General features: G+C 55.5%; 1 protein-coding gene across 2 annotated transcripts; it reads left to right on the top strand.

Moving 5' to 3' along the window:
• Positions 1–969: 969 nt before the first annotated feature.
• On the top strand, positions 970–12723 carry GFI1B (growth factor independent 1B transcriptional repressor). Of its 2 annotated transcripts, none has more exons than XM_004423610.3 (7): positions 970–1071; positions 7501–7620; positions 8106–8243; positions 8656–8927; positions 9536–9673; positions 10735–10900; positions 11899–12723. In XM_004423610.3, exons 2-7 carry the CDS (start codon positions 7521–7523, stop codon positions 12075–12077), a joined length of 993 nt encoding a protein of 330 aa, XP_004423667.1. In that variant the 5' UTR covers positions 970–1071; positions 7501–7520; the 3' UTR covers positions 12078–12723. The 2 variants fall into 2 exon arrangements, with proteins under 2 accessions (XP_004423667.1, XP_014637772.1); XM_014782286.2 differs by having other exon boundaries at positions 10636–10900.
• Positions 12724–15258: the final 2535 nt, after the last annotated feature.

Here is a 15258-nt window from a genome sequence, read left to right as displayed (position 1 = left end):
AAATCAGTCATCCTGTAAGCTGGAGGAGGCTGCAGGGCAGAGGAGGAACAGGAGGGTGGGGGGATCAGGGGATGGGACTCCGTGCCGAATAGGATGAAATGTCCGAGACTGGCCGTCCCGCTTTCCCCCTGCTGACCGGGGACATGCTGGAGGCCCCCGTGGGTCTCCCCTGGTCTCCCCTGTGGCCACCAGATGGCGGCACATGCAGGCCCTGGGACTTGGAGCGCAGCCGGCCCATGGGCCTGGGAGGGTGAGGGTCTCACTATCTTGAAGCACCTGAGTTCACTACCACACCGGGCTGCTCCTGCGCCCATTCTAGAGTCAAGTCTGGGGAAGCTCAAATTTGACTTTTCTTCTCAAAGGTCACCTCTGAAAGGAGAAGAGGGGCCTCTCAGATTGTCCACGTCCGCAGTGGCTCACAAGCCGAGGGCTTTGCAGCAGAGTGCCCCTGGCTGCCGCAGGGAGAGCCGGAGCCTCGGAATGCTGAACTTGTGAAGGGAGAGAAGGAAGGAGAGAGGGAAAGACGAGAGGGAGGGAAGGAAGAAAGAGAGAGAGGAGAGGGACAGAAAGAAAGAAGATAGAAAAAGAAAAAGAAAAAAGCTAAAGAAAGTTAGGAGTCTTCCATACAAAATTAGGTTTATGAGTAAAGGTTTTATCTTAACTATTTAAATTTAATGATTTAGCCATAACTTTCTTTTCATCCAGATGTTATTCAAAATTTCCGGAGAGAGAAAGTGCTGCTCCAGGAGTCGAGAGTTAGAAATGAGAATCAAGAGTCCTGGGTCCTGGAAAGCTTTGATAAGCAAATACAGCCGTGCGCTCGCACCCTCTCTATTGGCTGTTCCTTCGCCGCCAGATTTTGACACAAATAATCAGATTGAAAATCAGGGAGGGGAACAGAAGAGGAAAAAAAAAACACACACACACGCACAGAGAGAGAGAGGAAAAAAAAAAAAAGGAGAAGTATCTATTTGTGCACAGAGTCACGAAGTTGACAGAGTGAGGCCGATCCCCAGAGAGAGACTTCCAGGTTCCCACCGCAGGACCGGGACCAGCAGATCTCGGGAACAGGTGAGTGCTGTAGACCCGTCCCTGCCGCTTCTTTTCAAATTTGCATGTCTGACTTAGATTGTTTCCAGGCAGGTTACCTAGCCCCTTTTGCAGTCATAGGAAAAATAAGGTGAGCTGGAAAATCTCTTTTAGAGGATGGAGCTTTCAGCCCTTGAACCCAGGAGAGAAGCAGTGGTAAGGAGACAGTCTTATCGGAGATGCTGCGAGCCTGTATAGGAATTACGCCTTCCACCAGTTGTACACAAACACCCTTTTCAAAACTCAGTTTTAGGCTGACAGCTATCACCAACGTGCACGATGTCATACCTACACCCTAGCTGTCCCAGGGACCTGGGCAGAGCATGGCACAACACACATGGAGGTGCCTAAGCTGGTGTCCCCCCTTAGGCACAAACTGGCCCCATCCCCACAGCACTCTGAGCCTTTTTTTGTCTGTAAAATAAGAGAGTGGGGTTGAGAGAACTCTGAAAGAAGTTCTAGCCCCAGCATCCACAGTCCCAGGCGACCTTCACCAAGGGTCCTGGGACACTTTGAGAGTGAGGTACCTTCTCATCCTGAGGGGACAGAGGAGGCTGCCATCTCCCACTGCACTCCCCAGCCTCCAGGAATAAGAGGTGGTGTCTCAGCTCTCCTTTCCCTGTGATTGTTATAGCCTTTTCTATCCATTTTTGGAGAAAAAGCCAAGTTAGAGTCCTTGGGGATAGGCACTCGCTCTAAAATACGTCTTGTTAAGCGGGAGTCCACGAAATCGCTGTGGGTTGTGCCTGTGAATATTTTTCTGGGGAGAAAGTCCACAGCTTTCATGAGATTCGGTGGACAGGGGGCAAATTAATCTGCACTCTCTGGTCGTGGATCTGGTGGAGATTAGAAGTCCTCTGAGCTGCACCTGCCCCCCGGGGCTCGCACCTCCTGTGTACTTCTCAGTGGGCAGTGGGTAGAGTATTTCAGGGTCTTGGTGAAACGGCAAGTTTATTGTCCTTGGAGGTGGTGCAGAAGAGAGTCTTTGGATAAGGAGATGTGTAAGGTCTCTTCCAACTCAGATTTTGGGATCAGTATGCCGGTTTACCTGCAGCAAGTTCTTGGGGAACGTCAGAGAGCTATACCTGGGTTAGGTCTAATTGATGGAATCACTCAAAACCAGTGCATACCGTGTTCTCAAGGCTTTCAGGAGGGTGGGGTGGGGTTGGGGGCTCCTCCTGGAGACACAGAGCTCCTGAAGTCTCCGGGGCCAGATCGCCCCCCGGGAAAATAGCCTGATCGCGTGATGCTTCACTCTGACACAACCTCCCGACTCTTTTCAGAAACATCAGAAAACCTTACCCCTCCTTAGTCTGGAGGGAAGTTTTTTGGTTCATTTGTTCCAGGAATTTGAACCAATGGGAGCTGCTTTAGTCTCTAATATAGAGATGCCCAGGAAGTGTTTCATTCATTCATTTTTGTTTTTATTGAGGTAAAATATACATAACATGAAATTGACTATTTTAACCATTTTTAAGTGTACAGTTCAGTGGCATTAAGTACATTCACATTGTTGTGCTACCATCACCACCATCCATTTACAGAACTTTCTCCATCTTGCAAAACTGAATCTCTGTCCCCATTAAACATTACCTCCCCATTCCCCCTCCCCCAGCCCCTGGCAACCACCATTCTATTTTCTGTCTCTGTGAATTTGATGACTCTAAGTACTTCATACAAGTGGAATCATATAGTATTTGTCCTTTTGTGACTGGCTTATTTCCCGTGGCATAATGTCCTCAAGGTTCATCCATGTCATAGCAGGTGTCAGAATTTCCTTCCTTTTCAAGGCTGAAATATTCCATTGCATGGATAGACCACGTGTTGTGTATCCATCCCTTCACTAATGGACACTTGGGTTGCTTTCACCTTTTGGTTATTGTGACTAACACTGCTGTGAACATGGGTGTTCAAATATCTGTTCAAGTCCCTGCTTTCAATTCTTTGGGTACACACCCAGATGTTGATTCTCTTACTTTTGATCTCGCATTCTCTGAACTTAGGAGGAGAAATTTGAGAACCCTCCAATAGTAATAGTGACCACTCTCTGCTGGGGCCCCTAAAATGACCTGGGCTCACTTCCCTCGACTCCTGCATGGAAAGAGTTTTTTTTTGTTTGTTTGTTTGTGTTCCCCTTGAGTCACATCTTTAAACATAAAGGAAGTCCACAGGGACTTCTGTAGCTGACTCTGAGGAACAACCCAGTCTTACCCAACCTCCCAAAAGGGAACCCGAGAGACGAGTTTCTTAGTCTAGGTGGGTCGGTCTGGCGCTGAAGGTCAGTAAACCGTGCATGGGATTTTAGAGCAAAAGGGAAGTTTAGAAATCTCTTAGTCCAACCGTCCGTTTTGAGAGAGAGGAAAACCAAGCCCCAGGTTGGCGGCTGACATAGTCAAGCTCAAGGTCACAAAATCAGACTCAGCCCCACGGGAGCTGAAGTTGCATGGAAATCACAGGCCTGCTGCTCTGGCTCCACTGGAAGTTGGGGTGTAGGGCCACCCCCCTTCAGAAGCCTCCGCAGAGATTCTGACTCAGGGTCGGGGGGCCCTCTATCAGGGTTGGGGGTTTTTGAAGAGATGTTAACGATGAGTCTCTTTCCGGAGGCCCGATACCATCAAGGCCTCTGTTTTATGAAGAAATCTTAGGCTTCTTTCACAATCTCTGCTCTTAGCTCTTTCTCAGAACGGGTTCATGTGAATCAAAACGGTGTGGTTGTTAATTAACTGCAGTATAGGTGATTGGTTCCTGTTTTTTTTTTTTTAAAGTCAGCTAACAGAGGCCAAAGGGAAGTTCTCCTGATGCATTTGGTCCCCATGGTGAGCTTGAAGGCTTGGCCATGGGGTTGGCTGTGCCACTGTCACTTTGCCAGGCTTAGCGGAGAGGACATTCTGGGGAAGGAAGGGGAAAGACATTGGAGGCTGTGGGGGGATCACCAGAGTAGGCCCCGAGAATCACCTTCCTCCAGCTAGGGAACCCCAGAAACTGGGCCCCTTGCTCCCAGGTGTAAGTGCTCGTGAACCCTAGAGAGTGTGATTGTCGTGTTGTCATCCTGGGTTCGAATCAGGTGACCCCTAGGGTCTCCTCAGGTTCTGAGCCCGAGGGAAGACCAAAGCTTCCTAAAGGAAGTCTGTGCTCTCACCTGCTCTCCATCCAAAGTGCTTCAGGAACCCAAGTGCAGGCTTCTGGGGTCTGGAAAAGATGTGAAGGTCAGGGGAATTGCTTTCTCCACCATCTTGTCCCGCCAACCAGCCTTGCACTCCCTGCTTCGGGCAGGCTGTCTCCATCGGGTGCTTAAAGGACCACAGATGCAGATGGGCAGAGCCCTGGGCCAGGAGTCAAGTCCTGGCAGGGCAGGGGCACTGGGCCTGGCTCTGCTGCCAGACCCTGGACAAGCCGCTTTCCTCTCTCAGCCTGTTTCCCCCCGTGACCCTCGCCCCGGTGGGCGTCAGATTTGGTGACACAATGCACACAGGGAGCTTTGAGCGCTGCCTCGTCTTCCTCCTTAGCATGTCAGCTCAGTTCCCTCCGCACTGAATAAATGCCCAGTCCCTGGTCTGATGGGCGAGAGCGTGGAGGCCTGGGGCGGGCGGCCGGGTCCTGCTCCACCTCCCTCGGCCCTGGGAGCCGGAGCTGGTCTCTAAGCCTCGGCTCCTTTTCTATCAAGTGGGGTAATAGCACCTCAGCTCACAGGTCAGGAGCGAGGGAGCAAAGCCGTGCGGACCCCGGCTGCTGGAAGTACTTCCTGGTGCTCTGGTGCAGCAGCTTTACTGCCTGTCTTTGGTTCTAGTTGATTTACTAATAAAATATTATGTAAAAAGAAATCATCTTTTGATAGAGAGACAGACTGCAGTCCTCCGAGGCCCCCCTAGAACAGAAGGCGAGGGAACCCAGTCTCCTGGCCCCCCCCAGTGCATGGGGGTCTCCTCCCGCTCTGCCCAGGGTTGGCCTCCCCAGGGGGCTACCTGAAGCCAAGAGTTAGAAGGAGGAAGGATGGGGGGTGTGGGGAGCCCTGGTGGGGGAGGCGGAGGAGACAGGAGGAAGAAGACTGTCCCTGGGAGATAAGGCCACCGCGGGCTGCCCTACAGGCCTGGGGAGACAGCATGCCAGGCGAGCCTTGTGAGGTCAAAATCTGACAGCTGGACAGGACCCCAGAGGCCTTCAAGTCCTGCTACCTCACTTCAGAGTCCAGAGGGGAAGGGCCTGGAGCAGGTCCCGGCTCCTGGTCCAGGGCTGGTTCCTATCCTTGGAGCGTGCCTGCTGTGGGTCAAGCGCTGGGGATGCAACCAGGCAGGACAGGGTAGGAGCAGTGCATGCCCTCCTGAAGCTCCTCCTCCTGTGGGCTGAGAAACCACCACCCGCTCAGCGCTCCCTGTGGTCCAGGCACCACGTGGAGCACTTTACACACTTGTGTGTAATAAATAAATGTCCCTTCTTGCCCCAGCAATCCCAAGAGGTTGGGTTGTCATCCCCATTTAGCAGATCTGGACACTGAGGCCTATAGCAAGGAGGGCGGGGCCTGGGATGGCCTCCGGGCGGAGCAGGCTCAAACTCTTGATGCCCCCAGGGAGCTCTGGGCAGTTAGGGGTCCCTCTTCTACCTGGCTCTGGGTCATCTTCTTGGGGAAGGGGTGACTCCCTGGGTTTGCTCCAAAGGCAGAGCCCCAAGCTGCCCTCTCTAATCTCCCTCCTCCCAGCCAGCTCCTCAACCACAGCCTTATCACCCAGGCCCTGGCTGTTGTTCAGAGCAGCCCTAATCCCTTTCCCGCGCTAGGCCCTATCGCCCAGCCCTGCAGCCCCTGCAGCCCTGCATAGGGCTGGACCAGGGGAGGGCGGGGGATGAGAGGGACTCCTCCTCCAAGGCCTGGGGAATGGGACCAGCAGAGGAGCCCACAGGTCCGGACTGAGTATTTCCTCTGAGCTTCTACCTGGGCGCAGCATGGGGATGGGGAGGAGAGAGGACCACTCGAAGATGCTCTCTGTCTCCCAGGAGCCCTCAGCAGAGCCTCGCAGGCTGGGCACAGGAATGTGAAACTTTTGGGGGAGGAGGAGACACCCTCTGCCCCAGATGGCTCTGCACAGGAGGCCAGGAGTCCTGGGTGTCAGGCTGGTCTGGCTCTGCCCCTCCCCAACTCCCACCTGGGATCAAGGGCCGGTCCCTTCACTGATTTGGTCCTCGATGTCTTCCCCCACCCCTTGACCAGTGGGTTCAGTGACAGGGCTAGGCTAGGCTGCCCACTGCTTGCTCCTGGAGTTGGTGCACATTCTCCTCTTCCTCCGTGTCCAGAGAGACCTCAGGCCTCCAGGTTGGGTGGAGTGGAGGGTCCTCTCGCGCCTTGGACCCCACACCCAACTCCAACCCTCCCCTCTACCCACCCTGAGAGAGAAGGCCTTTCTCTGTCTGGGGACCAGCCCTGCTCTGGCTGCAGGGGCTCCCAGCTTACATAATAAGGTAGATTTGCAATTGAGGTGGCCCCCGGCTGCAGCCCACCTGCCAGGCCCCCCGTGATAGCACTGAGCTGATGAGCTCACCAGCACTACCCTGGACGCCCCACCTTACAGAAAAGGGAATAGGCCCAGAGAGGTTAAGTATCTGCCCCAGACTGCACAGCAGGTGAGCAGGGATTCTAACCCATGAGCCTCTGACTCCAAAACCTGAGCTCAGACCATCCCTTTCTGTAGCCTCAGAAGGCAGATCCCAACAGGATGCAAATGCAGCTTTCTGGATGTGGGGTCTACAGTATGTCACATATGCAGACACCCCGCCTTTCCTTCTCTGCTCCCAGTGCCACTCAGGGCATGCAGGTGAGAGCAGCCTGGCCCTGGGGTTTTCTAGAGGTTGGGTGTGTTAGTTTCCTGGCAAGGGAGTAGTGAGGGAGGTCAGGATTTGTAACTGCCATAACAAAGAACTACAAACTGGGTGACTGAAAACCACAGAAATGTACTCTCTCAGGATTCTGGAGTCTAGAAATACGAAATCAAGGTGTCAGCAAAGGCCAGTTCCTTCTGGAGGTTCTGAGGGAGAGTCTTTTTCAACCTCTCTCCTAACTCTGGTCGTTGCCAGCAATCTTTGGTGCTCTTTGGCTTATGGCTGCATCACTCCTATCTCTGCTTCCCTCTCCATGTGGCGTTCTCCCTGTGTGTCCGTGTCTGTGTCCAAATTTCCCTCTTCTTATAAGGAAAATAGTCATATTGGATTCGGGTCCACCCTAACCCAGGATGATCTCATCTTAACTTCTCTGCAAAAACCTTATTTCTAAATAATGTCACATTCACAGGTGCCAAGTAGACATGAACTTTTGGGGGACATTATTCAATCCAGGACCATGGGTGTTTGATTTCAGAAGGATGCTCTAAAATACAGGAGTATTGTCCTCTTGGGCCTCCTAACCGTTCTCACCCTCCCCCCTTGTAGGTGTGGAGCTCACGCTGAAGATGCCACGCTCCTTCCTGGTGAAGAGCAAGAAGGCTCACACCTACCACCAGCCCCGTGTGCAGGAGGATGAGCCTGTCTGGCCTCCTGCCCTTAGCCCCGGTGAGTGAGAGCCCAGGCGGGCCTCCTGAGGCACGCACGCGGGGCTCCCTGCCCCACGTGATGCAGATGCAGCAGCATCCCACCCAAAGTGGCCCCTCTTCCAAGTCTGGAAGCGGGAGGAGCTCAGAAAATGTTGGTTGAATGAATGACTGAATGAATGCACTCATCTATCTGACCCCTTGGGGTGATGAGAGCATCAGGATTGGAGGTGGTCCCCGGTAGCTGATGTGTGGGTCCTATTCAGAGGTCCAATCTAGGGCTGAGGTTGGGGTGCTCAGAAAAACCAAGACTGGTCCAAGAGTTCTCGGGGATCTCCTCCTAGCCCCCACCCTGCGGGCAGAGCCCCTGAGCGTGAGCAGCGGGAGGCAGCAGCAAGTGGGTCTCCCTCTGGGTCCCCCTCCTCCTGGGAAGGAGTCTTCCCCCTGGCTCCCTTTGGACTTCCCAGAGCTGTAGCTGGTGGCTCTGATGATCTTGTCTCCCCACAGTGGCCAGGGACCAGGTCCTGAGCAACGACCCTGTCCTCAGCACCCTGTTCCCAAACCAGTGCCTGGACTGGACCAGCCTCAAACGGGAGCCGGGGCTGGAGCTGGACCCGAGCCTGACCAGGACGGTCTCTGCGCCAGGTACCCAGCATTCCCCAGCGAGCGCAAGGGGATGGGGGGGGATGGGCTTCTGGACGCAGGGGCCCTTGGAGTCAGGAAGGAGCGACAAGATTCCCTAGATACTTCTGCCGGGACCCCTCTTGGACGAGGAGCTCATCCCAGAGGAGGGCTTCTGTGGGGGGGTCAGAAGGAGCAGCTGGGCGGGCTGACGCAGCGGGTGAGGTGGGCACTCAGTGGGGGATGGGGGGCAATTCTGGGCTGGAAAGCTGAGGAGCCACAATGAGCACCCAGACCCTCCCCCACAGTAAATATCTGGGGCTTACCCACTGTCACCCTCGGCTGACCTCAGCGAGGTCACTAATGGAGGGGGGTGGGGAGTGGGTGCCCTGTTTTTAAACGAGTCACCACCACATGTGTGTTCCACTGTCCACAGAGGGCCCCACCGTGCTGTCTCGACCCCAGGACGGGGACTTGCCACCCTCCGACTCACCCCCGTTCTACAAGCCCAGCTTCTCCTGGGACGCCCTGGCCTCGTCCTACGGCCACAGCTACCGGCAGGCCCCCTCCACCATGCAGTCCGCCTTCCTGGAGCGCTCCGTCAGCCTGTATGGCAGCCCCCTGGTGCCCAGCACTGAGCCGCCCCTGGACTTTAGCCTCCGCTACTCCCCGGGCATGGACGCGTACCACTGCCTCAAGTGCCACAAGGTGAGCAGCCGGGGTGCAGGCGGGCTCTTGGGCCCCACTCTGCTTCCCCTCTCCCGCACCCTGGCAGCTGCCGGGGTTCACAGCTGTGTGTTCCCTGCACTGTGAGTCTCAGGTCTCCTGGTGGGATCAAGGCTTCTCAACGTTCGTCCTCATCACTATTCACTGAGCCCTGATGATGTGCTCAGCCCTGTGCTAAGCACTTGACATTCATGAGCCCTGGGAGGTGGATAAAGGGCTAAGGTTCAGAGAAGTTGAGTCATTTGCCCAAGAGCACACACCAAGTATATATCAGAACCAGCATTCAAACCTGGCTCTGGCCAACTCCCAATTCTTAACCACTAGGCTCTTCAGCCTCTAGATTGGGTTACGAGAGCTCTTCCAGACCCCCCCTCCTGGCCTCTATTTTATAGACAGGAAACCCAGCCACAGAGAGGGAAAGGGACCTTCCCAGGACACACAGCACATGCCAGCAGAATCAGCAATCCAGCGCACCTTCCCTTGAAGGCCTACCCGTGGCTGGAGCCGGGGGTGGGGTCGGCCAGGGGACCCCAGGCCCGTCTCCATCTCTGCAGCACCCAAGTGGCCTCATGCTCTGCCCCTGCCCCCAGGTGTTCTCCACCCCACACGGGCTCGAGGTGCACGTCCGCCGCTCCCACAGCGGGACCCGGCCCTTCGCCTGCGACATCTGCGGCAAAACTTTTGGCCACGCCGTGAGCCTGGAGCAGCACACCCACGTTCACTCCCAGGTGGGTGGCCGGCCCGCACAGGGCCCCTGGTCCCCACTCCTGCTCTGTGCTCCTCCCAGGAAGCCGAGGGGGCTATGGCTGGGTCTCCCACCTGCCCCTGAGGGTGACACAGATCCGGGGTCCCTCACTATCTGACTCTCCCGTCTGTGTCTCCCACACCCGCCCTTAACCCAGGTCAGCCCCTGATGGGCCACGAACAACTGAAAGAGGCTCTAGGCCCAGGTGGGACTTCAGGGACAGCCGGATGTCTATGACGTTCCAAAATGTTCTGGCCTCCTTGGTGGTCAGGGCAGGTGTCTTCACCTTTAGGGCCCTCGACCCTTAGAATCTTGGAGTCAGCCTTAAAGGTTCGTCTCGTCCTGCCTAGCCCCACCTGCGCAGGAACCCCTTCTGTATCATCCATTCCAGGGAGACACCGGGAACTGCCCTGAGTTGCTCTCACCTGGGTAAACGTGAACGACCGGTGGGAGAAGGGGGAGACGATCATGAGCCCGTTTCGCATGCCGGTTGCCGGCTCAGTTCTCTGCCTCCAATCCTCCTGACGACCCTTTGAGGTCATTACTATCACCGTCCCAATATACAGAGGAGGAAACTGGATCTCACGGAAGTAAAATGACTTGCCTAAGGTCATGTGGCTAGTAGGAGGCAGAAGCCAGATTGGGCCCCCGATAATTGATTCTTAACTAAACCACTGCAGCCCATGACCATCCCTGCCTCAAGGAACTCATTCTGGGTTAAGGGGCATGAAATGCGAATCCCTCAAAAAACTCCCAGATCAGTCGGTCCATCAGGCAGTCAACAAACACGTCTTGAGGCTTATTTTGAGGGGGATACTATGAAGGTTATGAGGAAAAATCCCACAGGAGGCCGCTCAGGCCCCAAGTCTCAGTTGGGGGTGCCTGGGTCCTGCTCCTCCAGGCCCTGTCCTCGGGGCCACCCCAACGGAGTGTCCTATTCCTCAGGGGATCCTGGCCGGGTCCAGTCCTGCGCCCAGCTTGGCAGTCCCGGGTCGCGAGGCCCCGCCTGCGCCTGACCCCCCGGGGCCGCGTTTCCTCCGGCAGGAGCGCAGCTTCGAGTGCCGGATGTGCGGCAAAGCCTTCAAGCGCTCGTCCACGCTGTCCACCCACCTGCTCATCCACTCGGACACGCGGCCCTACCCCTGCCAGTTCTGCGGCAAGCGCTTCCACCAGAAGTCAGACATGAAGAAGCACACCTACATCCACACCGGTGAGGCAGAGCCTCCGGGTAACCCCCTTTCACTGTGAGGAGGTCCCGGCTCCAGGACGGGGGTGGGGTCAAGTTACACAGGGGGGCCGCTCTCCCCTCCGACAGGAGGGCTGGACGCACTGTTACTTGAGTTCACTTAATGGATAGGAAAGATACTGGGAGGAAAGAGCAAAAGTGAAAACTGATGATTTCTGGGTTCCTCCACTCGTCCGTTCATCCATTCATTCGTCCCTCCATTCCTTGGTTCACTCATCCCTCCACTCATCCATTCTTCATCCCTCCACTCATTCCTCCTTCCATCCCTCCACTCATTCATTCATCCCTCCACTCATTCCTCCTTCCTCCCTCTGCTCATTCCTCCTTCCATCCCTCCACTCATTCCTCCTTCCACCCCTCCACTCATTCATTTGTCTCTCCATTCATCCATTCTTCATCCCTCCACTCATTCATTCATCCCTCCACTCATTGCTCCTTCATCCCTCCGCTCTTGCATTCTTCATCCCTCCACTCTTGCATTCTTCATCCCTCCACTCATCCTTCTTCATCTCTCCATTCATCCATTCTTCATCCCTCCACTCATTCATTCATCCCTCCACTCATCTGTTCTTCATCCCTCCTCTCATTCGTTCATCCCTCCACTCATTCCTCCTTCCATCCCTCCACTCATTCATTCATCCCTCCACTCATTCATTCATCCCTCTATTCATTCATTCATTCCTGGGCTGTCAGCTAAGTGCCTCTTTTGCACCAGCCCTGTGCCACGTGCTAGGTTATATGGATAAACAAGACAGATGCTGTCCCTGCCCTAACCTGGGCACAACGCGGTAGGTGGAGGGAGCATAGTTGTATTTTTGCATGTCTCCCTTTTCTAGTTATCTTCTAAAATGAATGTGGGCTATCTGTAAGATAAAACGTAATAAAGTTTGGAGAACGAATGCAGGGCATTGCGGCAGCAGGCCTGGCGCAGATGGCCCTGACCCGTCCTTGCTGCCCTGCAGGTGAGAAGCCACACAAGTGCCAGGTGTGCGGGAAGGCCTTCAGCCAGAGCTCTAACCTCATCACCCACAGCCGGAAGCACACGGGCTTCAAGCCCTTCAGCTGTGAGCTGTGCGCCAAGGGCTTCCAGCGCAAGGTGGACCTGCGGCGGCACCGCGAGAGCCAGCACAACCTCAAGTGAGGCCGTGCCTGCTCCCGGCTTCTGGCCAACGTGCCCTGAGATCCCATCACCCGGAGGGAGGCCAGCCTCAGGCACCCAGAACCCCAGTCTCCTGGAGGCAGCACTGGACGAGAGTCTTCGAGCTTGTTTTGAGACTCATGAAATTGCTGTGTGACCTTGAGCAAATTGCTTTCCCTCTCTGGACCAACATTTCTCCTGCTGCAAAGTGTGGGAGCTGGGTTGGGTCTTTTTGGAGCTGACGTTATCTACAGGTCTAAGAGCTCCGTGCCCTACCCAGGGCAGAGCCCAGAAGGCCAGAGTAGCCCCAGGTGGACATTGATGCCAAGAATAGACCAGAGATGGGACCCACAGACATCCTCACCCTGCCTGCTGCCCACCATGCTGGGATCTGGTCACCTTGGTTTTAGTGGCCCTCTTTCAGGCTGCCCAGGATGCTCAGAGCTGCTTCCTGCCCCAGTGGGAGGCCTAGCACCCCTCTGCCTCAGCCAGACGTGCTGCCTGCCCCACTCTGCTGACTGGCACTCAGCTGGCCCCGGGCATTCCAGTCCTGCTGTCAGACTGTGGGGCTGGAGAAACCAGAAGTTACTGCTGTCGAAAGCCTGTTCCCCTCAACTGCTGTACATAAAAATAAACACAGATTTCTTTACATTTGACCAGCATTTATGAGGCGCCCGCCGGGTGCAGGCTAGTGCATGGGGCTTTGGGGAGGGGGACTGGGGAGCTTTGGAAAGCAGAGAAGGCTATGGAGTTGCTCACAGACAAGTTGGGAGATGTGTGCCAGACCAAAGTGGTAAGTGCTGGAACAGAAGCGTAAGAGACCCGGGCAAACCAAGACCATGGGGAAGGGCAAGGTCAGCGCAGTTGAGGGCTGTATCAGTGTCCTGTGGCTGCCATAACAAATTGCCACAAACTTGGTGGCTTCAAACAACACAAATTTATTCTCTTACAGTTCTGGAGTCAGAAACCCCAAATGAGTCTTATGGGGCTAAACTCAGGTGTTGCAGGGCTGCGTTCCTTCTGGAGGCTCTGGGGGAGAATGGTTCTCCCATCTTTTTTGGCTTCTAGAGGCCACTGCAATCCTCAGCTTGTGGCTGCTTCCTCCGTCTTCCAAGCGCAACCCTCTGACCTCTGCTTCCGTCATCCCATCTTGTTCTTCTGCTGTTGACCATGCTTCCCTCATGTAAGGACCCTGTGATCCAACAGGCCCCCCTGACTAATCCAGGGTAATTCTCTCATCTCAAGGTCCTTCATGGAATCACTAGGGTAGGCTGGGTAATGGCCCCCAAAGATGACATCCTCGTCCTGGTCCCTGGAAGCTGTGACTGTTACTTTATATGGCAAAAGGGACTTTGCAGATGTGATTAAGCCTCTCACTAGCTGTGTGACTTCAGGCTGAGCTTCCTCCTCTGTAAATGGTCAAGGTGACAGTCCCTTCCTGTGGACCTCTGAACACTGAGGTCCTTGGTCTCCTGGCTTACAGCTCAGAACCCACTGAACCTGGACTGGCAGTTGTCTGTGAGCAACTTTCCCCTCTGTTAGAAGACATTCTCTCTGGGCTCCAGCCCTCAGCACCAAGCCCATGCCTGGCCCTCAGCAATGGACACTGCTGAATGAGTCACTCTGGGTACTGAGCTGGGTCCAGGGTTTCCACACATCGTCTGTAACCCATGCAACCCTCTGCAAAGGAGGTGTCATTATCCCGTTTTACAGAGGGGGCAACTGAGGCTCAGAGAGGTCGGCCAGTTTGCCCCAGGTCCACAGCAGGCAAGTGCAGAGCTGGGATCAGGATGTCTGATGCCAAGTCTCCTTCTTTGAGTCCCCATTTGCCCTCCTCCCAGTGACGCCTGCAGGTGTTTCTCGTCCCCTCGGCTGTGAATCAGTGGGGTTCTGAGGCCCCTTGGGGCTGGTAAATCCCAGGCTCTGGGTTTGTCTGGGCAGGAACCTGGTGGTAGACTTCATTCCAGAGACTCTTCCTGTTCACTTTAGCCAGAATTCCCCTAAACAAACCTGTCGGGTGTGCAGAGGGTGGGGTAGGGCTTCGAGGTTTGCATAGGAGGGGGGTCTGGCCTCCACAGCGGCTCCTGGTTCGCCCGGCTCTTGCAGTCAGAGGAAGAGGGCGTCCAGCAGCCAGTGCATCAGAGCCAGCAAAGGTTCGAGACAGTGGAGACCTCCGCTCCCTCTCCTCCTGTGCATGTAGACGTGAGGCCCAGAGAGGCGAAGCAGCTTGCCCCAAGCAATGGCCCAGGCCTAGAATGCGCTCCTGAGCTCTGGGTGAGGGACCTTGCCCTACACCTCCTAGGTCGGGGAAAGTGTGAAGGTGGATGCTGGGGACACACACACACACACACACACACACACACACACAGACGGAGGAGCTGCTTTGCATGCTCCTTGTTTGCTAAACAAAACCACACCAATATCAGGATTTCAGCCGCTTCTGCGGCAGGGCAGGGCACGGAAGAGAAGCTGAGCCATAGGCGAGCCAGACAATGTGTCTCTCTTCATCTGCTGAGGCTCAGGAAGACTGGATTTAGCTTGTGGGGCCCTCCACTGAGTGCCCACAACAGTGTGGGGGTGGGGGGACCACTGCAGCCTCAGAGCGGTGGGGGCTGGTGCCCCATTTGCACATTGCAGAGAAAGGGGCCGGTGTGCGGGCAGGTCTGTGGGGCCATGAGACCTGCTTCCTGGGAAGCATCAGCACTGCATGGAGGGGCCTGGCTGGGGGCTCTCCCGGCCCCAGAAGGCAGTCATCGGGCATTGGGGGCTGCTCCGAGTGCTCCTTGCTCCCATGCCCTGAGCCGGAGAGCAATGCCACTGCCCCTTCCCCACCCCCAGCCCTCCCGCGACTGCCAGACCCCCAGGGCTGTCACGGGAAGGATGGGCTTCACGCGCAGAGCTGCGGCCCCTGGAGAAGGCTGACAGGTTGGCACCAGCCCACAAGCCAGCAGCAATTTTCCCACGAGCGGGAGCAGAGTTCCCCATCAAAGTTTTGCCTCCTTCAGGAAGCAGGGCTGCTCTCATCATGCTGGGATTGGGGGGTCCCAACTCAGTAGGTGCAGCGGGGCGCCACCCAGCTGCTATCTGTGATTGGAGGAGCATTCAATGCCCCCATCGTTCACCTCCCATTCCACGTCCACTTCTTCCCGGTCTGAAACTCCCACCGTCTGAGTCATGGTGTGTG

This window comes from Ceratotherium simum, chromosome 29, assembly GCF_057802395.1.
Source record: "Ceratotherium simum simum isolate JZ-2026a chromosome 29, ASM5780239v1, whole genome shotgun sequence".
NCBI classification, from domain to species: domain Eukaryota; kingdom Metazoa; phylum Chordata; class Mammalia; order Perissodactyla; family Rhinocerotidae; genus Ceratotherium; species Ceratotherium simum.
The sequence above is the reverse complement of the archived record's forward strand: the minus strand, read 5'-3'. Positions and strand labels throughout refer to the sequence as shown.